Raw genomic sequence first — 26,074 nt, 5'->3', positions numbered from 1 at the left:
GCTTGGCACATATGGAGAGCCCGATGCAGGGAGGCCATAGACCGCCAGGCGACTCCACCGGCGGAGGTCATACAGGCCCTCTGGGTGGACATCATTCACACCTTGAGAGGACAGTGGGGGAAACTTCAGGGCGACTCGGATCGCATGAGAGGTCGCCGCAAGGCGTTCCTCCGCACTTGGCAGCCTGGCCCTTTCCTCATCGCGAGGGGCGAGGATGTCACTTGGCACTACAAGCCTCCAGTTTGGCTCTTCTCACCTCCAGCATGTACTACTAGGTAGCCCCCCCCAGAGAGCGGCCAGCCACGGGGGTGGAGCTCCGGTGTTCACTGTGTTTATTATCCCTCCTTGTGAGGTGAGTTTTGTAGCCTTATGGCGTTTTCTCATTAACTAATAGAAGGATCGTTTTTCCAAAAAAAAAAAAAAAGGACTTACACCATTTGGTGATATTCCTCAATTGGAGGATGAGCAACCTTGGTCAGATTGGGCATTTAGAAAGGCTACCTTGGTTAGATTGGGTTAGAAAAGCTAAGGACAATGTCCAACGTACAACAAATCAAGTGTACCATATAGATAAGCGTTGGATCTCTGAGAAGGCTAATAGAGAGTAGGGCTCGGTGGAAGGAAGTAATCTTACAGGGTTGGTGGTCTAAGATTCCATATCAAGGGAAGGTGTTTCTATGGCGCATGCTAGTTGGAGGCCTACCATTGGGGGACCAGTTTGCGAAAGCAGTGGATTGCTTCTGGTAATTGTGTGTTTTGTACTACATGCTTGGAAACATGCCGGCATCTTTTTATTTCATATCCGGTGGCAAAGAAGGTGTGGGATTTCCTTTCTCGCGTATGGACTCATTGATAGATAGGCCCGTAAAGGTTAAAGATTGGATTGACCATTTGTGGTATTTTATCAATATTTGACCATCAAGGACTTGCCTTTGATTTTTTAAGGCCTACTTTTGGAAGCAAAAGCATAATTATAAAAAAAGCAAAAAAGAAGAGTTATAAATATGCTGCTAACCTAGTCTATTTTATGAAAAGATGACAAGACATGTTTTCTTAGAGGGAAGTGGGAGACCGTTTTCATTGAGAATATTATTGATGCTTGGACTTGCGATTTGTTTGACTTGGTATTGCTGTAGAGTTCCTACCTTGTAAGGTTGATGCAAGGTGAGAAGGAGATAACCAGTTGGTTCTTCTTGTCCCAGAGTGGTGTATAATGTGCTTGCAGAGCATATCTATCTGCATTGTTTGCATGTGTTTAAATTTTTTATTTCTTTTGCTTATGGTTTGTTTTTGTCTTCAAGTGAATGTAAGTGACTAATCAGTTCTCAGAGGCATTGCCTTTTACACAAGGCGCCTCTCATTTTCAAAATCTGCAAGGCATCACATTTTTCAAGTGTAGTTGTGCTATATGTATGTAGATTGCACACTCTTTTAGCACATGGGGAAAGATACCTTTGATAGACTACCAAGGATCCATTGATGAGACACAATAATTCTTTCTTGAAATGGTTGATGAATTAAAGTGTAGTGGAGTCTCTTATTTATAGTGTGATTTCTGGGGTCCTTGTAGCTATGCTTTTTTTTTTTTTTTTTGGGTTCCACCTTTGTTGTAATAGTTTTCTGTATACACAATATATCGTAGCAGAAATTGTGGCTAAATTGTCTCATTCTATATTTGTTTTTGTTTAGATCTTCCTGGGTTTTATTTTGATGCTGAGAGAAACCGATATTTCCCTTTATCATCTAGAAGTGGGCAAGGGCGAAGAGAGGTAAAGTTTTTTCTATTGTGGGACTACATGCTACAATTAAATTTGAAAGCAACTCTATGACTTCATGGAACACCTTGAGGAAAAGATGTTTATCTACATATAAAACTAACACAGAGCAGGTTTGCCAAGGGGGCAAAAAGAAAGCAAAGAAAACGATTCTAAAGAAACATAACTTGTGGCAAAACTTCTTGCCACTTGAAGTGCTCGCATGCATGCGCACACTACCAAATATATTCTAGCTATCGCCAGAACCATATGCTAAGTAGTACTAAAGGCAAACTCGACCATAGGGATGTACCGCTTCCAATAAAATGGTCGTGTGGAGCCGGTTTTGGAGGTTATACGCAAAGCATAACCTCCGAAACCTGATCCCACCCTCTCCGTCTGCCCATCTAACGGAGGATGATAAAAAAACACAAGTTCGTCGAATCTCCAGATGACCTGCTATAGGTGAGCCATGACATTCATAAAGGATCCTTTTCCTGATCCCTGCACAATTTGGCACACAGACTCTATCATCCCGGAACAACAGTCGTTCTGAATAAGGTAATGATAGTCCTTCCACCCTAACAAGTGGAATGATCCTTGAGTCTTGGTCTAAATCAATGGAGCTCCCGCTTGGACCTACTCCCAATATCAAACGAAATGACCATCAGCCTGACGTAGCTCTCTCAAGTCAAAACAAATCTAGGTAAAAGAATCACCCACCTAATCCTAGCAACCCCATCCACATCACCCTTTTGATTTTCTTCTCAAGTCTGGCGTAACTCTATCCAATGTAGGGTAGCTACCCCCCTATAAGGATAGGACATAGCAAGGTTAGAAAATATAGACACACCGAGAAACTCTTCATGCTGGAGATCCTAGAGCGTCCAATACCACTAGGATACACACCATATAAAATTTCCTTGAGACTTTGAAAGCCAAGTCGAGGCGATCAATTCTTCCCCAACTAAGTTTTGGTGCACTACACTTCCACCCCATGTCATGGTCCGCTCTACAGGTAAACCATCGGAATAACAGTGAAATAATTCACATGTGTCCACACATCCGACAACTCTTGTCCTAATGGAGCTCCCAAAGGGAAATATACGAGAGCAGAGACTCTATTGTTGCTTTGTTGATTCCCGCAAAGCATTCCACACAGACCACGAGACCGGCTCCTACAGAGATTGTAGACTCTTGGGGTGCCTTCAGATATGATCTAGGGGATCATTGCTTTATATGAGAGGGTGACGGGACGAGCTAGATGCCCAAGTGGTCTGTTAGAGGAGATACATAACACTATGGGGGTGAAGCAGGGCTGCCCATTCTCCCCGACACTCTTTGGCTTGTACATAGATGAGGTCACAGACTTCATAGACAGAGGAGGAGGGAGTGGCGCATCATTCTGAGGGGTTTTGGTCACTTTATTACTCTATGCGGATGACATCATTTTGATATCTGATTCGCAAGAGGGACTGCAGCACCACATGGAAGCCTTAGAAGATTTTTGTACACAGAGAGGCCTTTCAGTGAACCTTGGGAAAACCAAGGTTATGATCTTTCACACTGCCAGATGGGGTATGAAAGATACAATGATCACATACAGAGGAAGCCAGGTGGAGGTGACCGAATCATATGTATACTTGGGTATTACCTTCACTAGTAATGGGAGCTGTTTCTCCATGAGACAGGCATCATAGGACAAGCTTACTTGAGGTTATGCTTCTCTTGCATTGATGGAGCGACAATGTCATCAGGCTCACTTCCAGGAGCCTCACACCAAAGGATGACTATTTGACACCTTAGTCACGTGTATGCAACACCACTATGGGCCCCTAACCTCTCCACATATGATTGGCATTGGATGGAGAGACCATAGTCCTCATGATCTCTAGGATGATTCGCAGCAAACCATTAGTACCACATGAGATCGTCAGAGCAAAGCTTGCAGTGTCTCCCATGATGGTAGAGGCTCTATTTCAGACCATAGCCTACATCAGACGCATCAGAGGCATGGGTCTAGAGAGACTACCCCTGAAACCGGCCTCTGGTAGAAACCAAAGTGCGGTAGACTAGTAGTCACCCTTCCAATTGTAGTCCAATAAATAACAAAATTAACTGGAGCTAGAATGCCTCAAAACTGAAATGAAATCGACACCTGTTGGCCCCAAAGCTTGGCGCCCCTTTCGGTATTTCTTTATTCAAATTCAATGAAATGTATAACTGAGTACAACAAAGCCAGTCCAGGAAAAGTAAACCTGCATGTCCAATCTAGCAGTCCTCAAGACCTCTTAGCACAGAGGATTCACACACAGATTTGTGTCCCACAAAAGCAACACACTGTGCTTCCCTCTAATCAACCAAGACAATTCAGCAGGGCAGCCTTGAGCACACATCTGGCATATTCCATGAACATGGTTTCACAACTCAGTTCAAATATACATCCACTGTCCAATCTCAGCCAGTGGAAAGAAAGAAAGATTGACAAGTTCAGAGCTTACCAATTCAATGCGTGGTTCTGCACCAAAGGGATTGACTGTACCAGTCTGTACTTGCAACAGGCTGTCTGTACTGTTCTCCCCGTAGTGCCGCCTGACTGATGCACCACCTGGACTTTGATAAAATGCTGCCTACAACTGTTCAGGATTGAACAGTACTGTAGCAGCCCATACCAGTCCGTACGTGTACCTGCCCGTACAGTTCTGTACGTGCAATTGCTGCCTGTGTCAGCTGTCATACAGCAGCCGCTTGCTGTCTGTACTCTGGTCGCCAGTGCCGCCTGAACTAGCCGACTACACAGCCTATACCTGCTGTCGTACAGTAGCCGCCGCCAGTACCAATGGTACGGATTGTACCTGCTGTTCGTCCCTGTTAGCGCCGCCTGAACCTGCACAGCAGCCGTACCACTGTACCTGCTGTCAACAGCTCTGTACGGGCAGCCTCCACCAGCGCTGTACGGCCTGCAACCACCTGGTCTGTACGGCCAGGTTCTGTTCGACCTGTTCTGTACAAAACAGGCAGCCTCCACCTGGTCTGTACGGCCAGGTTCTGTACGGCCTGTTCTGTACGGCTTGCTCTTCACACAACCAAAAACCAGTAGCTACTCTCCCTACAGCTGGCTTCCACGATTGCTCCAAAAGCAAGAGAGAGAGAGATGAGAGAGGCGTGTAACTCCCAAAGTGGAGTTGCTCCTTTCTCCAAAAATATCCTAGTGGCCCCTTTCTCAAGTTTATTAAACTTCTAAGGGTCACTTATGCCTAGGGGCCACCCAAGGTTAAAACATTAAAAACATTAATGTCCTTGGTCCCCCTTCACATTTGAGGATGTCCACACATCATACCATTTGTCCGGGCACCCCAAATATGAATCATTTAATATTTATCTTGCTCACCAACCACCATGCCCACACTTGTGCTGTTCCACTTTCACAGGGTCATGACATACCCCCCTCTTGAAAAATGGCAAGCGTCCTCGATTGCAATCTGGTGATACAACAAAATAGCCAAAGTGAAATGTACAGTATGGCAAGATCAGCGTCCCAATCTCTCTAAGCCATGCATATGTAGCAACATTCACCGCAAAACAATGGTGTAGTAGTAGTTCAAGTTGTATACCACTGTGAACCATACACAACCACAACATCCAATGTGACTAGTACACATATATCATAGAAGTCCCATAAACAGATGCACTGTCAGCCATCAGTACCTTCGGGTGAGACAAAAACTGCACCAAGCGACCTCTAGATGTCATCTGAGCCTGTCTGTATCAAGGGAGTGGAGGTGCTACCCCCCCTCTTGAGCATCAGGCAATGCTCTAGACCCATGCTCTGCTGAACCTGAATGAGCCGTAACAAGAGTCGGCTCCAACTCAAAGGCACCGAGATAAAGCTGCAAAACCTGAGGTGAATCTGTTAAGTCACCTTCCTCCATCCACTTCGCATCCATCGGTGAATAGTTCTTGAACTTCACAAGATAGCGACGGGAAACTTTACCTCGTACGTTTCTTTCCTTATGTGCCAGTATCTGCTCTAGAATAAGAACCTCATCAAGTTCCTCAACTTCCGGTTGAGCCTCATCTGATACATCCTTAGGCACATCCCCACGGAAAGGTCTAAGTAGACTCACATGAAATGCATTGTGAATCTTCCAGTGATCTGGTAGCTTCAGGCGATAGGCCACCTCACCAATCTTTTCCAATACCTGAAAAGGTCCATAATAGCGCATGCTCTACTTAGGGAATAAGCGCTCTTTACCCTTCATCTTCTTGAGCCTAGCCTTTTCAAATCGCAAAAGACCAATCACCCAATGCAAACTCTAATGCACGTCTGTGACGGTCTGCTGCTTTCTTTTGCTTTTGCTGAGTTTTCTGGAGTGCCAACTTAACTCTCCGATAAGCTTCATCCATGTTCTCCACATACTGATCAGCCTCAAAGATCTTATCCTTTGTGTGCAAAATGGGTGGTACCTTCTTCCCTCCTTCCACAATCTCAAAAGGCGCCTTGCCCGTCGAGGTATGGACAGTGTTGTTATATGCAAACTCCACCAAAGGAAGATACTTTTCCCATTGTTGCTTGTGCTCTGACACATAACACTTAAGAAGATCTAACACTGTAGAATTAGCCTCTTCCGATTGACCATCTGTTTGTGGATGAAATGAAAATGAAAACTTGAGAGTTGTACCCATGTTGTCAAACAATCCTCTCCAGAATAAACTCGTCATCCGTGGATCACGGTCACTAATGATAGACGTAGGCAAGCCATGATACTTGAAGATGTTCGCCATGAACAACTTCACCATATGATCAACTTTGATCGTCTTACGCACGGGAAGGAAATGAGCTTGCTTACTGAACCTGTATATGATAGTCCAAATGCCATCATTCCCTGTTTGTGTCCGTGGAAGATCAAATATAAAATCCATGGCAATGCTCTCCCATGGTCTATCTGGAATAGGTAAAGGCTGAAGTAACCCTGGTGTCTTTTGACGGTCAAACTTCACCTTCTGACATACGATGCATTGCCTAACAAAAGCATCAACATCTCTTCGCAAGGTTGGCCAATAAAAGAAAGTTTCAACTGCTTTGACTGTGGCGTCAATGCCTCTATGACCTGCATACGGTGGAGCATGACTTTCAATCATAACCTTGAGTCGCAATTGCCTGGTAACACACAGTCTACCATGCATCAACAAAAACCCATCTCTGAGAGTATAATGATCATGCCGCTGACCTTTAGACATCAAATCATACAACCTTTCAAAGTCCTCATCATGGGCATACTGCTCTTTCATTTCATCAAGCTCATGATGATAAGCAAGTGAAACTGCTGAGACCTGTGGCTTGCGTGACAAAGCATCTGCCACAACATTCTTTTTGTCTTCCACATAACGCAAGGTCTGATGATCTGTTTGCACAGTGAAATCAGCCCCAAGCAAATAGTGTTTCCATGTAGAAAGAGCATGAATTACAGCCAACATCTCTTTCTCATAAACCTGTAAATGCTTCTCGGCATTCTGCAATATTCGACTCTCATAGGCTATCACATGTCCTTCCTGCATGAGAACTGCCCCAATGCTGTTTCCACATGCATCACACTGGACAACAAAAGCTTTTCGGAGGTCCGGTAATACCAATACTGGATCCGAAGTAAGCTTTTCTTTAAGCTTTTTAAAGGCTGTAATTTCCTGATCAGCCCATCTAAACGGAGTTGCCTTCTTTGTTAAGGCATGAAGGGGCGAAGCAATTTCAGCAAAATACCGCATGTACCGCCTGTAATAGGAACAGAATCCCAAAAAGCTGCGTACATCATGCACGGTCCTCAAATCTGGCCACTTAAGAATTGCCTTCACCTTTGATGGATCCATACGGACTCCATGCTTAGACACAATACGCCAATTCCCACACCTGGCATGCCATACATTCCAGCCATGTTTCCAAACATACCATTATGCATACCGGGCTGCATGCCCCCATACATATTTCCTTGCATTCCAGGTTGCATGCCCCCAAACATGTTTCCTTGCATTCCGGACTGCATACCACCATACATATTCCCTTGCATACCAGGCTGAAAACTAGCTCCAAAATTCCCTGGAATACCCATGCCTCCCTGAGGGTAAACCCCCAGTCATGGATTGGAACACAGAGCCACCACCAAAATAACCTGGATGCATAGACTGCTGAGGAATAGATGGCTGTCCGGAGTTAGCACCAAAAGTATGTTGCATGTTCGGAAACTGTCCAAAAGATGGATCCTGTGGGAAGGCACCACTATTGCCCTGAGGTGGGTTCTTAGAACGCACTTTCTTCTTCTTCTTTTCAGGCTCAGAACGGGATCTCATAAATTCAGCAAACTTCGCACTTTGAGTGAGCTGCATAAACACATCCATTACACCTGCCAAACGATTTTTAAACTGAGCATCATCTTCCTCTTTACTAGGCATATCTTCTGGCTGTGTTACATCCTCATATTGTGCATCATTTGCAGCCTGTTCTCCTGCAAGAATATCCTCAGATTCATTTCTCTCAAGAGAGGTCTCTTGCTCTTCCTCTTCATTATAAAAGTATTCATCTTCTGTATCAGACATGTTGCTGAATTTTTCAGCAATGACTTTCCTCGAGTCAACCACGAGCTCACCCCCTTAAGAAAGTTGATGATGGGTCCCGGCAACGGACCCTTGAAACCGGCCTCTGGTAGAAACCAAAGTGCGGTAGATTAGCAGTCACCCTTCCAATTGTAGTCCAATAAATAACAAAATTAACTGGAGCTAGAATGCCCCAAAACTGAAATGAAATCGACACCTGTTGGCCCCAAAGCTTGGTGCCCCTTTCGGTATTTCTTTATTCAAATTCAATGAAATGTATAACTGAGTACAACAAAGCCAGTCCAGGAAAAGTAAACCTGCATGTCCAATCTGGCAGCCCTCAAGATCTCTTAGCACAGAGGATTCACACACAGATCTGTGCCCCACAAAAGCAACACACTGTGCTTCCCTCTAATCAACCAAGACAATTCAGCAGGGCAGCCTTGAGCACACATCTGGCATATTCCATGAACATGGTTTCACAACTCAGTTCAAATATACATCCACTTTCCAATCTCTGTTTCCACCCTTCAAACTGCCATACCCCTCCTCTCACAAGGGGCCAGATGACACAACTCTGCAGTAGACATAAGCCAGTGGAAAGAAAGAAAGATTGACAAGTTCAGAGCTTACCAATTCAATGCGTGGTTCTACACCAAAGGGACTGACTATACCAGTCTGTACTTGCAACAGGCTGTCTGTACTGTTCTCCCCGTAGCCGCCTGTCTGATCTGTTCTCCCCGTAGCCGCCTGTCTGATGCACCACTTGGACTCTGATAAAACGTCGCCTACAACTGTTCAGGACTGAACAGTACTGTAGCAACCCGTACCAGTCCGTACGGTTCTGTTGTACTCTGCTGTACCTGCCCGTACAGTTCTGTACGTGCAACTGCTGCCTGTGTCAGCTGTCGTACAGCAGCCGCCTGAACCTGCAGCCGCCTGCTGTTTGTACTTTGGTCGCCAGTGCCGCCTGAACCAGCCGACTGCACAGCCTGTACCTGCTGTCGTACAGCAGCCACCGCCAGTACCAACAGTACAGACTGTACCTGTTATCCGTCCCTGTCAGTGCTGCCTGAACCTGCAGCAGCCGTACCATTGTACCTGCTGTCAACAGCTCTGTACGGGCAGCCTCCACCAGCGCTGTACGGCCTGCAACCACCTGGTCTGTATGGCCAGGTTCTGTACGGCCTGCTCTTCACTCAACCAAAAACCAGCAGCTACTCTCCCTGCAGCTAGCTTCCACGATCCAAAAGCGAGAGAGAGAGAGAGAGAGAGAGAGAGAGAGAGAGAGAGAGAGAGAGAGAGATGAGAGAGGCGTGTAACTCCCAAAGTGGAGTTGCCCCTTTCTCCAAAAATATCCTAGTGGCCCCTTTCTCAAGTTTATTAAACTTCTAAGGGTCACTTATGCCTAGGGGCCACCCAAGGTTAAAACATTAAAAACATTAATGTCCTTGGTCCCCCTTCACATTTGAAGATGTCCACACATCATACCATTTGTCCGGGCACCCCAAATATGAATCATTTAATATTTATCTTGCTCACCAACCACCATGCCCACACTTGTGCTGTTCCACTTTCACAGGGTCATGACAACCCCGCTTGGCCATGGAGTCCTCACAAAGTATTGCCACAGAGGGCCATCACCCATCATGGTATGCTGCAGTAGATGAGTGGTTCTCAGCACATGGGCTCGACATGGATAGATTACCGCCCTTCCAGTATGATGATGACTCCCCATCCCATACTTTACACTCTCCCAAGAGGAGAGGAATAGAGTTGTGAGACAGGATTTGATCCAGATGCACACCAGGGAGACTTGGTCGGGTCCCCTTCCCACCAAGATGCAATACTACAGAGATCATTTCCTTAGATTCACAGAGGATGGATTTGTCAGATGCCCAGGCTATATGGATGTACACATGTCTCACGCTATGAGGTTGACTATTGGTCAGATCAGAGTTTCCTCACACTTTGGAGATTGAGGTAGGGAGAGCAGCACGGACCCCTAGAGAGGACAGAGTGTGCAGATTATGCCACAGAGAGGTAGAGACAAAGGAGCATTACATATGCAGATGCCCTGTATATTATGAGATCAGAGGGAGGTACCATTGCTTGTTCAGAGAGGGTTTTGATGGAGTATCCTGATCAGAGATGCTTAGGCCTTTTCCTCCTTGAGCTACACCGACATAGAGAGAGGCTTCTACAGGTGTAGAGCTAGAGATCGTAGCCACAGATCACCAGCTTTTTCAGGCCTATCAGGGAGCCTCAGCTCCCTCCCCCTGTATCATCTACTTCCCGACGAGGGCTCACACTACAGAGAACCTCAGAGATCATAACTACCATGAGACTGCGACTACCCGGACGCAGACCACCACTACTCCATTAGGCCCAGTCTGCCCAGATCCAGGCACGATACCACAAAGCTATCAAGGAGAGAGTCCAGAGGCTACACCAGGGCACAACAGATGTGAGAGTCCTCCTTGCCCCATGCCCCATGTATGATGTACTACACCCCACCATCTCCACTGGGTGGAATTAGTAGTATACCACCTATCATGATTGTACATCTATAGCATGCTAGACAATGACTACAGCGTGAGCTGCATATGACTAGGATTAGCTTTTCATTTGAGTTGCATTCCCATTAAAGTTATCTCCAATTGGAACTTGGTTCCACATTTGGGCACCTAGGCTTGGCCCTTCTGGGAAGCCATGAGTTATCTGGATTGTGCCCCCTTAGAAACAGGGAGACTAAGTTTATCCCAGTCTAAGATGCATAGAGGCTTTTTATCACTAGAGGCAAACCAACGTCATGAGGCATATTTGACACCAAATCTTCCAAATTGCTAGGTTAGAATCATTACATTGAATCTCTTTCATGCAGGAAGCTGTAGCTATCTTGGAATTTGTCCAACAGCTGATGACACTCCTAACTTCGTTTTCCTCAGGTTCCTTGTCAGCTTACTTGTGTCACACGCATGATATATCAGTCTGTGAGATGCATGCAGACATGACTCTGGAATTGGGCTAGCTCATGTTTTTTATTCATACGATCAAACTCAACCACATATGCAAAAACATGAGCTTGAGAGGCAAGTGATGGGGATAAGTGTGGAGCAATTCTGTGCCAAGGGTGATTCTATTCTCTTCCAGCTTATAGCTGTGATTGTTGTATGTTTTTCTCATACTTAATAGAAGTTTCTTTCTGAAAAAAAATAAAAAATAAAAAATAACAGGCAGGCCGTGCCGTTGGTGCGTTCTCTGAACAATTTATTAAACCAACACTCATGTGGGTTTCTGTTTATTGCCATCTAGCGTGATTTAAATTAACTCCTTGTGGTGAAATCATCAGATAATTACGCTTTCCTTTTTTTTTTTTTTGGGAAGATGGAGTATATTATATATTAAATAGTCAGATAATTACGCTTTCTCCTCAGCTACCTAACACTTTGTTCAAGTGCTTCCTTAATGGTGTGGCTCAGATCATGGCAATCGAAATATGTGTTCTCTTTTAAGAGACTGCACCAATTGTTCTCTTTCTCCTTTGCCCTTGGTGTTCTCATGCTTCTTGCTGGACCCTTCTTCCTCAGATTTCCAAATTTCTGGGACACTACTGATCTGTTTAGATCTTACTAGGCGATTACTTATCAACAAATATTGGGCTAACCAATATGCACACGGAGATGAACATTGCATCCAGATTCCAATCCAATGCACCTTATATCTAGCAACACTTTTTATTTGATTTTGTAGAACTGTGTGCAAACTAAGGGATTTTTCTAAGTTTTTCTGTTGATGGCTGAAAGGGTTGATATTTTATGTGAACTTTATTTGGTGGATTTTTTTTTGTGGGAAGAAGGGAAGGGAGGGGGGGGAGGCGGGGGGGGGGGGTTTGGGGTGTTTTGGTTGAAGAATAATATCAGCTGTTGCATGCAGAGGGAAATTGTGCAAGATGCCATATTTCATACCAAAGGTGGATGCAGAGCTAGTGCAAATGTCAATTCCAATGTGTTGCAGATCCTTTATAAGAGAGAGTTAGGTGCTAACTCAAGTCTTGGAAACTCTTGTGCTTCAAATGCTTTCAAACGAGAGTACCTAGAGACTCAAGCTTCTAAGCCATGGGTAAGTAAGCCCAAGGAGTGTCTCTGCACTATTTCAAAAGTTGCTGCCCTTTTTTGGGGGGTTGTTGACCTTCTGTGTACAAGCAACGAGAACCCTCATTCTCTGCCTTGTTTTTGTTTTTGTGCTCTCTATGTCTTGTTTGTTACATGTGTAATTTGAAGACAGTTTTTCGTGTATGTGATTTATTCACATGTAAGTATGGGGCTCAGGGGGAGTAGCTAGCTCTGTGCATGAGGCTATAGTTATCCTGGTCTGCACCTAAAACATGCACAGCTCCACTCTATAATGCCAAGGTGGCTCCTCACGCATGAGATGCTCAAATGAGATGATAAAAGGAATCCACGTTCCCACTCCACCTCGTGGAGTTAAACCTTTGTGGTATGTACTTAGACTTGATTGAGGTCCAAGTCCAGCTAATGCAGAGGATGGTTTGGTCTTCGTAAAGGTAAGGAGGGGAAGTCATATGCATCACTCCTCTAAATGCATGTGGACATGAACATGGGGTAGGGCCAGTACAGGCTGGATATAAAAAGGCCCTAGGGGCCTAATGTGAGCTCTTTTTATGGGAGCAGCGAGTTGGGGTACTTTTACATGGTGTATGCTAAGCAGGAGAGTAGACCACCTTGAGTCAAGCACTGGCCATAGGAGGAGGGGCGTGAGACAATATGGAGCAAGAGAAATCATCAGAATGAGAATGTGTGCTATACACAATTTCTCAACCCTACTCCGATGTGCGTGCAGTATATCGCTGTTTTGCATGCTTCTGTATAATGTTCTTATGATAAAGTTGTCAGATTAGACATGCAGCTTCTCGCATTTGCGGAGATAGAGAGCCCTTTTTTGTCTGATACAGTCTCAGTATTGTGTGGAACCCTTGCTACAATGCATATAGATGCAGTATTAGGCCAACTTTTGCATTTACTAGCCTGGGATTGCTGGTTTACATGGATAATTGATTTGAGTAGAGGCGTTTATCACTTGTTGTGATCTTTTTAAGGTATGGTCATACGGAGAGAGATCTGGGAGTGCAGATGGTGCTGTTGAAGAATTTCATGCAAATATCCAAACTTGTGAAGGATTGAAAGGAGCAAATGTTATCACTTGGGGTAATAGCGATGGCCTTCTTGGGTATGCTTCTGGGCTAATACATTTTCTCTTAATATTTTGAGCATTCCATGAGGGAAAAAAGTGCCCAGGTGTAAGCCATGGGCGGGTTTTTCATAATTCCTACCAAAAAATAAAAGTAAAAATTGCAGGGTTTGTGAGATCATGCACTCTAGTGCTGCCAAGGATGGAAACAATCCTTCGAAACCTCAACAGATCTTTCCACCGTCAGGTGAACTGAGGTGGGCGGACATCATAAGTCCACCTCATCTTGTGCCAAGTAGATTGGGCCTAATCTCAGGCTCAAAGGTCACAGCCATCCGAAGGTTGAGGAACGCTGTAGATGTGGATCATGGCAGCATGATGTATCCAGATTATGACACTACTTTTTAATGTTTTATAAATGATGCAATGTTTTTTAATGTCGTAACATATACAAGCATCACAGGGTTTTATGCACTTTTGGTAGTGGCTGCCTCAGAAGTGCGTGTAATTGTATTTTTTACTTATGTAAACTGTACACATCAATGTGGTCAAAATGCATGATTACATCAAGGGTCTTTGCAGACGGACCCCCCTTCTGTTGCACAGGGAGGGATCGGATGGGAAAGATCCCTCTCCCATGAGGGACAGGAGGGTGACATTTCCCATGTGTGTAAAGACATCAAGTTTTTTTTTCTTAACATTGGATTACAGATGTACCACTCTAGGCTCAGCATGGGAGGGAGGAGCAATCTACCTCTTGAAACAAAAACAAGTTCATGATGAATGCTGGCATAATGGCCAACATCTTCCACTCAATATTGTGAGGTGTGCTGTCACAGATTGCAGTGTTTGGACTGCTGCATATTGTGCGCCTACGAAAGCAACACTTGGTAGCATTTCAACTCTTCATAAATACCCGCGCCCCCCCCCCCCCCCCCCCCAACAACAACAACAACAACCCTCCTGCTTCCCTTTTTTTGGCCACGCCCTTTGCGCCTTGTCACCCCTTCTCTGTACTCTTCCTGTCCCACTGCACCTCACCTGTGATTGTCCCATCCCTATTGTTTTTTCCCTCTTCGCACATCGTCACATCCACATCCCCCCCATTTTTTTTTTGCATGAACCCTAATATTTTCCCTCTTTCCATTCCCCTCTTTTTTCTCCATTTTTTTTTTGCACTCAAGCAGATGCTTAACCTCGAAATTGTATGATTGCATCTTCTCACTGCTGGCACATTCTAGACAATAGGAATGCTTGTCATGGGTTTCTTATTTACAGGGTGAGGATCTTTGATTCAAGTAAGCATAATTGAATTCTTGAGTACCAGAAAATTTACAGGAGTGATTATTGTGGCAGGCACCTCAAAGGGGGCTGTGCTTGTTCATTTGGAAACATCTGCATTGACATGGCTAGTCCATAGCAAAAGTGATGTACTATCACAACAATGTGACTTGACTGTAAGAGATATTATGTTCTTGCTTAGCATTTTATGATGTTAAGGTTCGACAATTTTCCTCAAGCTTTCTCTACATCTGTCCTTAGAGAAGTTGTTGTGCAGGGTAAACTTATTTTCTGTGGGTTCCGAAATGGTTATATCTCCATGGTTGACATTCGGTCTCCATTAAGTAGGCCAAGGAGAATGCCTTTCATGCAAACCAGACAAGAAGCATCATCATCCTCTTCATGGAGAGAAAGGAATGCTTTTAGGAAGGGGGGGGTCCGGAAGGGTCTAGGTGTGAAACAGACAGAGATGCAGCTCAAGACCAAAGCAGCTGAGGTAGCTCAGAGTTTTTGTGAATCAATGAGAATGAAGTCGGCAGTTTGCAGGTAATCCTTATAGCACTCCGGTGTTACTGGGGGATTTTCTAGTTCTTGTCGGAATTTCAAGGGATTGTTCAACAAACAGGTTGTACCAATGCAAAAAAAATCTGACATTTCTTTTGAGATAATATAATATCATTTCATAAAATCTGTATGGTGCCAATTGGTGAAACTGGACCCTTTCGAAACTCGTGAGCAACTTCTACTTGGGTGCTGATAAGAGTCTTACACGCGAGGAGAGAAGGCAAGAAGGCCTTCTATCGAGATGGTTGCGTCATCATTGATGGCCGGCCCATGGATTAGCGGTTTGGGGCCTATGGGACACAGACCAGGCCACTGACAGAGATACACATGGCAGTATGGAACTGTAATGGTTCACTATGGGTGCAGCCTGGACGACTGGAGCATGTTATGGTGGGGAGAGACATCATACTTCTAACAGAGACACATCAGAGCCCAGAGAGAGGGCTACCTCGAGTAGAGGGATTCCAGCGGGAGTCAGCATACAGGAGGACCACACGCCAGGGTACCTCGAGAGGGTCGAGGGGAGTAGCAGTTCTATTCAGACGGGAGCTACAGGGGAGATTGAGAGTGGTAGCACAGGATCCAGAGGCCAGATACATGTGGATCAGCTTACAGCTCTCACAGGACAGGGTTATATACATAGCATGTGTTACTTTCCTCCATTAGGATCCTCCTATGTCATTACAGAGAGGACATGCCACAGGAGGAGGAGACAGGAGCCTCCCCATACACTTGTCTGTCAGAGGAGATTATGCATTATTCTACACTAGGGGAAGTATTTCTTACGGGTGCCTTCAATGCCCACACACAGAGCAAACAGTGTGAGGTGTATGACTATGATGACATGGAGATCCTCCACCTTGTGGATCCAGAGGAGATAGGGGCTAGTCGGGCATCAGAGGACACTGGACCAGATAGAGGACATTATGGGGACCACTTACTAGAGTTGGGAGCTAGGCATCGTCTCGTTATTTATAACGGGATGCTACAGTGGCCGAGATCAGGAGGGCTGACCATGGGGGTCGTACACGGACCGGAGGCACGGTGGTAGACTACACTATGGGGTCTTTGGAGGCATCACAGCTTGTCACCTCATTCTCTATTCCACCTCGTCCTATTGGGGCAGATCATACATGGTATTTTCACTAGCCGGATCACCAGTATCATCAGTCCCCCCACATACCGACGCCACACACTACCATCTACTTCACACATGGCACCTATGGATACCATTACAGCCCAGCTGGCAGACATATAGTGGCAGACATATACACTGGCAGAGTAGAGGATGGGCTCCTACTCATGGATCCCCTGGCACCTATGGATACCATTACAGCCCAGCTGGCATCACTCCTACACACGGCTGCATTACAGAGCTTCCCACATCGTGTCCACTCAGGAGAGCCTATGAGATCTGGGACTATGTCCCAGAACAGATAGTATGATGACGAGTGCAGAGCCCTATACTCACGGCTCCGCATACAGAGAGCCTTGGGAGCCATCACAGAGCAGGAGTCGAGGAGAGAGACTTACTCGCCACAAAAGGCGGGTCTTCGCAGAGATACAGGAGCTAGAGATCTTCCATTTCTTCATGAGTAGAGATAGCCCTATCTCATGGCGGCACTTTAGAGAGCCCCGGACACCGACACCCATCGCAGACCCACAGACATGGCACACATATGCAGAGGGCCTATACCACGCCCCACAGCAGGTCCCTATGATCATTATAGTTGATGAGCTCCTGCAAAAACTAAAACTGCCCATTCTCATCATCAGGTAATGCTTTCGGTAAGAAAGCATCCCTAGCTGAAAGCAACTCTTGATCAGTGAAAAGTGAGAGTGCTTTGTAGGTAGGATGCAACAAAGCACCAAGGCCATGGATAGGCCTCTTCATCCACTTCCATCTCTTCTCCACGAGTGCCAAGATAGCATCGCGTCGAGGAGTAGCCTTAAGGGGATCATTGTGAATTTTAAAATAAAGGGGAGAATATCTTATATGAGAAAAACGAAAGAACAAGTATTTAGATTCAACATCCTATTTTAGTTTATTACTTATTCTTGAAAAGTTGAATCTTATTTACCTTGTTAGCATATACTCTGGATCAAGCTCATCGAGGACTGTGGTGCGGGTAATCTCGGCAATGGCCTCTCTCATAAAGTGAGTGAGGAGCCCCATAGTAGCCCCCTCCATGTCTGTCATGCATAAAACCCTATACAAGGGAGTAACCGCAAAGACTAGGTGCGGACCTGGCGTCAGAACTCCTCTCTCAAGCATAGCCGTTGAATGGCTCTTGCCTCATCGACACGCGAAGGTATCTCACCTTGTATCCATTCCTGCCACTCCGGTGAAACCACTGTTACTTGGAGCTTAGGCATGACATCATAAAGGCGCTCTAGAAGAAGCCACATGTAGGCAAAGTGCGTCGAGGATGGCTTCTTCATCTCCAAGTCGTTGTGATGGCGGAAGATAGCAAGGGCCTTGACTTTTTGACTGAAAAAAGTGACAATTTGAGTGGCTTGTGTTACCACTCTTCACCCACTCTAACTTGCCTATGTCCTCCATAAGCAAGTCAAGGTAGTGAGAGGCACAAGGAGTCCATACTATGGACTTAAACTCTTGCTCAAGCAAGCGGCCCATCTTGCGGTAATTGGATGCATTGTCTGTAACCACTTGAACCACATTTTCGGAGCCAACCTACAAGGATGATGGACGCATGAAAAAGGAAAATAAATAAGACTTGAAAGTTGAGTAAAAGGCAAAGGCTGAACTTTCAAGCTTCAAACTCAAAGATTAAAATTGTATCTCACCTCGATTATGGCTTGTCGAATGTGGCGATAGATGGCCTCGCCCGAGGTTTTCTTCCTTGCCTTTCCGGCGCCCGCAAGAAGTACGTGCCAAGAGGGCAAGATACTAGAATGTTGAGGATGCCCCTCTTCTTTCTATCGGTCCATCCGTCGGAGAGGATGGAACACCCATACTTCACCCATCCCGCTCAGACAGGCTCGAGGGTCTTGTTGATTCTCTCCTTTTCTTCATCAAGTGCCTTTGTGCGCATGTCGTTGTAGCTGATACCATGCCAAGGGCCATGGCATGGTCCTACTTCGGCAATGGCCCTCACGATCCTTTCCCATTGAGGAGTTTTGAGGACACAAAATGCGAGATTGCACTCAATGATCGTGTGTGCAATCTCCACATTTGCATCTTTTTGCTTTGCTCGGACCCAAGAGAGGCCGCCTCCAAGAGTGGCTTGCCTCTTGTGTGGAACCTCAAACTCACTTGGCCTCTTTGATGAGGGGTTGGAGTTGGTGAAGGGGGAGAAGGATGCGGAGAATGATAAAGAGGATGTATCCCTTGCCGGTGGGATGACTTCGTCTTGAGCGGTGGCAAGAGCGGGGGGGACTCTTCCACTATCACTTGCTTTGCCAAGCAAGGAGTACTTCTTCACAATGCCATCAGAAATGTCTTGAGGGATCATCTTGCAAGGTGCAATTTGCACCCCCATCTTGGAGAGATGTGCAAGAAGCCTAGTGGCACTACTAGCGTAGGCCTTGCCACAATACTTGCAAGTCCACTTTCATGCCCCCGACTTTTCCTCATTCTTCTCATGGGTAATGGCATGCAAAGTAAATGCTTCATGCTTTTCTCTCATGGTGAAAGAGGAGAGAAGGGTACCGGGAGAAGGAAAGGGAGAGGCTTGAGCGGCTTGAGGAAGAGGGAGAGAGAGGGAGAGGGAGGGAGAGGCTTGAGGAAGACTCAAGACTCAAGAGGGAGATCCTAGAGGCTTGAAAGTTGAGGAAGAGGGAGAGGCTTGAGTCTTGAGGGGGAGGCTTGAGCCTTGGCCCTTGAGGAAGAGGGAGAGATCCTAAACCGGACTAAAGAGAGGATAGACTTGAGCACTTGTGAGGGGAGGGTTGAGCAGTGAGAACTTGTGACGATGGGGTTGGGGGAAGGCCTATTATATAGATAATAGGGAGAGCCTAGAGACTCAAGCCTCAAGCAAAGACAAGTTGGCAACCAAAGGGCCAAGTTGCCAAGTTGCCAAGCCTCAAGCCTCAAGCCTCAAGGCAAGCAAGCAAGAGCCCCAAAAAACGCCCATCAAATGGCTCTCCAAACGGGCAGAAAACGGCGGAAAAAATGGCCAAAAAAAAAAACGGTAACTTCAGGACCGCACCGCACCGAACCGAACCGAACCGAACCGAACGAATCGAACTTATCTGGTGGTGCACGAACTAGGTGCAACTATGGGAGCATCTTGGCTCACGGAGTCCAAGATAGTGGTCTGTACAAGATGACCGCTCTGCTTTCTTCTGGTTCTTCTTCTGCTCTTTGGCATGCTCGGTTTGGCCATTTGAGCTATCAGCTTCTACAGCGAGCTTCGAAGGATTGAGGGTTTACTGACCATCAAGGTTCCATCTTCTGTTTGTTCCTCTTGTTTACAAGGGAAGCAACACCGAGCTGCCTTTTCGAAGGAGGTGACACAGATCTTTGACATCACTTGCTCTTGTTCATGCAGACTTACGTGGTCCTATGAGTACCGCGTCTTTGAGTAAGGCTTTGTACATGCTCGTGATGGTGAATGACTTCTCCAGATATACTTGGGTCTTCTTTCTGAAGTCCAAGGATGAGGCTTTTCAACACATTTGTGATTGGAGAGTTGAGGTGGAAAAAGAGACCGGTTCCTCGGTCAAGGCTCTCAGGACCGACAGAGTGGGTGAGTTTACATCCTAGGAGTTTCAGCAATATTGCTATACTCCATCACAGAATGGAGTTGCAGAGAGGAAGAATAGGATCATTATGGAAATGGCCCGTGCTATTCTTGAGCATTCTTCATTACCTTGACGTTTTTGGGATGAGGTGGCGTCTACTACAGTCTACATTCAGAATAGGTCTCCTACTACTGCTCTTCCAGATAAAACTCCATATGAGGCTTTCCATGGTGAGAAGCCCTCTGTTGTTCATTTCTGGATATTTGGTTGTTCGGCGTATGTACATGTGCCTAAGGAGCATCGCTCCAAGTTGGACTCGAAGTCTCAGCGCATGACTTTTCTTGGATACAGCAGTGCGTCCAAGGCATATCGTCTTTATGATCCTCAGGCCGGCAAAGTTGTGAGCCGTGATGTGGTGTTCGATGAGCCTCCTACATCTTCTGAGGGGGGTGGTGAGCTTCTTCTTCCTCCGTCTCCTCCTCCTCCTCCTCCCTTTGCTTTTGTTACACCTCCAGTTGTGGATTCTCTGTAAGATGATGATGACTCTGCTCCTCCTCTAGCGAGTTCGAGCAGATCTGTGCCTGGATGGTACTATCAGACAATTCGTGATTCTGGGTTACGTGAGCTTCCTTGTGCTCCTCCGCGTGCTTCTCTCAGGCGATCTTCCAGAGTTTCAGGGAAACAAATTCATGAGGGCAACATGTTTGTTAACTATGCTCTTATGTCCTCTACCATTCATGGTCCTTCTGATCCCACTTTTGTGGACGAGGCTCTTTCACATGAGCCTTGGCGTCGTGCTATGTAGGCAAAGCTGAATGCTATTGAAGGGAATGGCACTTGGATTTTGGTGCCTAGGCCACTGCAGTGTAAGGTGATTGGTGCTTAGGCCATTGCAGCATAAGGTGATTGGTGTGCGCTGGATCTTCAAATCGAAGTTCCGAGCTGATGGCAGCTTGGACAAGCACAAGGCGAGGTTGGTTGCCAAGGGTTATGCTCAGCGCCCTGGAGTCGATTTCGATGAGACCTTCGCTCCAACAGCCTGGATGACTACCATTAGCACCGTTCTTGGTCTTGCAAGACATCATAGATGGCCTGTATTCCAGATGGACGTCAAATCGGCTTTCCTAAATGGAGAGCTTAGGAGGCTCTGCGGGCTTGGTACCAGCGGATTGATGAGTTCTTTCAGAAGCTCAGCCTGCGCCGTTCTCATGCATATTCGAACCTTTATATCCTCCTTGAGAGGGGGTTGATTGTTATCATTGTGGCCTATGTTGATGACCTCATCTTTATCGGTTATTGTGTGAGGATCCGTTCAGTCATGGATGCTTTGGAGACAGAGTTTGAGATGACGGATCTTGGCCTTCTGCATTATTTTCTTGGCTTTGAGATTTGGTAGACCCCGAAGGGCATTTGCTTTTCTCAATAGAAGTACACACGGGAGATTCTTGACAGATTTCAAATGACTAGATGCAAACCAGTATCTTCTCCTATGGATACTAGTGAGAAGCTTTCTCTTCTTGATGCTTCTCTAGGGATTGATCAAGGACAATATCGGGTTCTCGTCGGTTGTTTGGTTTGGTTGACCTACTCCCGATTGGGTGTATGTTTCGGAGTCAACTTATTGAGTTCTTTCTCATCCAAACCCCGTCAGCAGCATTGGCAGTGTGCTCTCAAAGTTCTTTGGTACTTGCGTGGCACTCTGGACTTTGGCATCTTCTATGGCCAAGGATGCACTCTTCTTGGATGGTCTGATTCAGATTGGGTTGGAGATCTAGATACTTGGCGTTCGACCACTGGTTGTGTTTTTTCACTTGGGTCTGGAGCCATTTCATGGAGCAGTAAAAAGCAGCCTACTGTGGCACTTTCCTCTACAGAGGCGGAGTATCGTGTGGTTTATTATAATGCATGTGAGGCGATTTGGTTGCGGAGATTATTGGAGGAGCTTGGCTGTCCTCCTACCGGATCTACTCTTCTTTGGTGTGACAATTAGAGTTTCATCGCCATTGCCAAGAACCCTGTGTTTCATGCTTGTACGAAACACATTGAGATACAGTATCACTATGTTTGTGAACGGGTTCTTGTTGGAGATTTGCGTTTGGAGTATTGTCCTTCAGCGGAGAATACTGCAGATTTGTTCACAAAGCCGGTTTCTCAGGCTTCCTTGGCTCCTCATCTTCGGTTTCTCGGAGCATCTGGTGCTGAGAGGGGGTGTTAGCACATTCATCCTGAGTTTCTGCCCATGTTTGGTGTCCTTTTTGGTCCCATTTTCATGGCCCTTGATTGTGGGCTGGCCACCCCTTTTTTATATATTTTTCTGGGATTTTTCCCAGCCTGGATGTATTTTCCCAGTCGGCCAGCTATATCATGTCTAGTTGGCCAATATTAGCATATCTAGTCGGCTAGCCCTTCTTACCTATAAATAGGTGGGTTGGCCTCTCACTTTTCCATCTTGCCTAGTCTTTCTTTTGCTCCCTCACTTATGAGACACTTTATGTCTCTTGCTTGGGATTGTATCACTTCATTATATTCAGCATAGTTGCTCCATATCTCTCTCTCTCGTGCACTCTCTGCTCAACACACTCTAGTGCTTATTTGCTTCCGCTCTGTGCACTCATTCAGAGAGATGGCATCCTCAGAATTGCCCATGTCAAAGAGGACAATGAACTGCTATCTCTTTGCAGTGCCATAGGCACGGATGAGAGCCTTTGTCTTTCCCTCAGCCTCACTCTTCTGCTTATCATCATATACCTCTGGTGGCACTGAATTCAAAGACGGCAAAAGCTGAACGGCATTCGAGGCTGATGGCGGAGGTGTGGATGAGGCTGCTACGGTTGCTACTGTGGACGTGGATGCCTTGGCAGACTTTTCAACTTGAAACTTAGTGCAATCTTTCTTCCCGTGTCCCACAGTGTGACATAAGAAACAACGGTTCTCTGTCGTGTACCGTGTCTGTTCATCTGGTTGGAGATAACCTCCAGTGATGCCCTTCTTAGCTTTTTTCTCCAGAGTCATCTTAGGCATAGAATCTTTTCTATTGCCCGATTGACCTGGATAGTTTTTCTTTTGGTCCTTTTGGTCTTTGCTGTTATGAGCCCCCTTACCCTAGGTAGATGTTTGCTGTCGGGGCTTGGGGAAGACTGTACCTGCTTGGGCTTACCTCCGTTCAGCATCAGCTCCTAATTTTGAGCTAGGGTTAGTGCCTGTGCATAAGTTTGAGGCTCAAAAGTCCTCATTGGGTACCTAATGGTAGTGTCTAAACCGGGAATGAACTACTTGAGCTTATCTTCTTATGATATGCCCAACTGCTGGGCCATTGTAATGACCTTGTTGGAATAGGTCAAAATAGGGGAACTATCCTGAGTGAGTTTGTAAAACTCGTCCTCAAGATTGGTCGTGTACTGAGGTGGAAGAAAACGAGCTTTAAGGTGAGCCACAAAGGTAGTCAATGAAAACGGAATTTGCCTGTGATGGGGTATGTGTGAAGTTGTGACCTACCAAGTAACAGCTTCCCCAGTGAGTTGGGGTGTTGATACATGGACTTTGTCTTGTGGATTTGTAATTTTAGCTAAAGGAAAATGTGCTTCAAATTGATGAATAAATTGAGTAACAGCAGCATGATCACACTTACTTGTACTAGTCACATTGGATGCTGTGGTTATGTATGGTTCATAGTGGTATACAACTTGGACTATTACTACATCATTGGTTTGAAGTGAATGTTGCTACATATGTATGGCTGAGACGCTGATCTTGCCATATTGTACTTTTCACTTTCAGTTGGATCACATGGCTGATATCTTGCCGAATGGGCAGCCTTTGTTATCAGTGTGATTCCGCTTTGGATGTCTTGCTGTATCACCAAGATGCAATCGAGGACCCTTGCCATTTTTCAAGAGGGGGGTATGTCAAGACCCTATGTATTAGTACAACGCTGTGTATTAGTACAAGTGCATCCGAACATGTGGGCATGGTGGTCAGTATGCAGGACACAAGTGTGCATGACATTTATTGAATGTTCTTACTTGTGGCCAAATGAATAAAGTCTTTTCATGGGGAAAAATGTTTGGAGGGGACAAAAGGCTTTAAAAACCTTTAAACCAATAGATAAACCTTTGAAGGGAATCATGGCCCTTTTTAGGCCTACGCTATTATTGGGAGAGCTTCTTTTGGAGGAGAGTCGGCTGCAGCATACGTGAGGGTGCTTTTCGGTGGGAAGGCTGCTCGGCTGGGCGCACAGGAGTGTGAAGGGCAGGCCAAGAGACATAGGCACACAGGCGACTGGCTGGTTCTCTCCTTGGGCACACAGTCGGACTGCAGCATCTGCGAGCGGGTACGGCTGCAGGAGACGGGCTGGATTGCAGGAGGCGGACTGGTCAGCGGGGACTTTCCCTTGCAGGCGGCCGCAGGACAGCAGGTGCACAGAGCCGGGCATGCTATCTCTCTCTTTTGGATGGGGGGGGGGTGGGGGCGGACAAACTGAAGGCGGCTGCAGCACAGGGCACCACAGAGGATATTGAGGAGATCCGCCAGTGTCCGATGCGGCACATATTATGAGATGGAGGTACCTCCATAGTGTACCTTCCAGTTCCAGTTTCATTTTCTAGGTGCCAGTAGTATCATCTTTATTTTTCATTTTCTGGGTTTTTTTATCCAGACATTGTATCAGATCCACCATGATGTAACTTTTGGTCTCATAGGTCATTATGGCCTTTTGAAGACGTTAATATAACATTTCATTTCATTTCTCTCCCTCCCTTGTCAACAGGCGGGCTGGACTGGAGGCTTTTCCCACGCCTCTCTCTCTCTCTCTCTCTCTCTCTCTCTCTCTCTCTCGGAAGACAGTGGACAGCAGGAGCAAGTGGAAGGTGGCGGACTGCTACTGTGCAGAGACAGCCAGCTACTGTCTATTTTTCTCTTCTCTCTGTCTCTCTTTTCACTGGCTTGACTGTATGAGAGTTGTTTCTCTGGCCCTTTGTGAGAGGAAGGGTTTGGCAGTTCGGAGGGTGGAAACAAGGCAAGTTTTTGGACTAATTGGAAGAGTCTACAGGCTGATGTATGGCTGTGTTTTTGGCTATGTGCATGGGCCAATTGGATGCGTATTTAGGGCCTCGTGGATGTATGATCTTGGCAGATTAGAGATGAATAACAGTGTGGTGTTTTGGGCACAGGGCTGTGTGAAACCTTTATGGTAAGAGGACCAGAGGACTGACAGTTTGGACATGCATATGTATAAGCCATGTATGGCCATGATGTATGTGAATAAAGAAATACCGAAAGGGGCGCCAAGCTTTGGGGCCAACAAGTGTCGTTGTTTTTGTGTAGGAGCACTCTAGCTCCCTTTTGTTTGTCTTATTTGCTGATTTGCATCTATGTTTGGGTGACTGCTAGTCTACCGCACTTTGGTTTCTACTAAAGACCGGTTTCAGCTTCTGTGCCAGCTGGCCATCAAATACTATTGTACCTATCTTGAAAGCAGGTGACCCCATGGACCCCAGCAACTATAGAGGACTATCATGATTGGTTACACCTTGGCCAAGATTTATGGTTCGTAGATGGTATGAGGAGCAGAGACTTAGAGAACCGGGGCAGACAGGCTTCAAGAGAGGGCAGATGCTTTGGGGGATCATACACTCTATGAGTCAGTCACAGGCAGAGTACGGGCTCTAGGAGGTGACTCAGAGATCATACACAACATTGTCAGGGTGAAGCAGGGCTGCCCCTTATGTCCTACTCTATTTGGTCTATACATACGAGATCTCAGATTACATAGTTAGATAGGGGGGACCAGGAGCGCATTTAGCAGGAGTCCTGAGACCGATCTTCTTGTATGCAGATGATATTGTTCTTATTTTGATTCACCAAAGGCGCTGCAGAGGTATTTGGATGCATTACGGGCCCCCTTTGCGAGGATTGGGACCTCATTGGTGAACCTTGGAAAGACCAAGTTCATGATCTTTAACACTTCCCCACAG

General features: G+C 46.1%; 1 protein-coding gene across 8 annotated transcripts in view; it reads left to right on the top strand.

Annotated features, from left to right (window-relative positions):
• The window catches only part of LOC147621919 (Transducin/WD40 repeat-like superfamily protein), a 69,338-nt gene that overhangs the window by 30,365 nt on the left and 12,899 nt on the right, over positions 1-26,074 (top strand). For 7 of the 8 annotated variants that reach the window (XR_015269616.1, XR_015269618.1, XM_086822928.1 and 4 more), the window contains exons 3-9: positions 1,690-1,769; positions 12,276-12,461; positions 13,459-13,589; positions 13,718-13,930; positions 14,262-14,440; positions 14,907-15,007; positions 15,109-15,377. Coding sequence is in view for 6 of the 8 variants with exons in the window: in XM_086822928.1 (XP_086679054.1) it covers positions 1,690-1,769; positions 12,276-12,461; positions 13,459-13,589; positions 13,718-13,930; positions 14,262-14,440; positions 14,907-15,007; positions 15,109-15,377 (1,159 nt within the window). In the remaining 2 variants the exon portion in view is untranslated. The remainder of the gene's footprint in view (positions 1-1,689; positions 1,770-12,275; positions 12,462-13,458; positions 13,590-13,717; positions 13,931-14,261; positions 14,441-14,906; positions 15,008-15,108; positions 15,378-26,074) is intronic. The other variant, XM_086822931.1, reaches the window with a different exon arrangement.

The sequence above is a fragment of the Cibotium barometz genome, chromosome 29 (genome assembly GCF_041138505.1).
Source record: "Cibotium barometz isolate CiBa-2024 chromosome 29, ASM4113850v1, whole genome shotgun sequence".
NCBI classification, from domain to species: Eukaryota; Viridiplantae; Streptophyta; class Polypodiopsida; order Cyatheales; family Cibotiaceae; genus Cibotium; species Cibotium barometz.
This window is presented reverse-complemented; position numbering and strand designations above follow the sequence as displayed.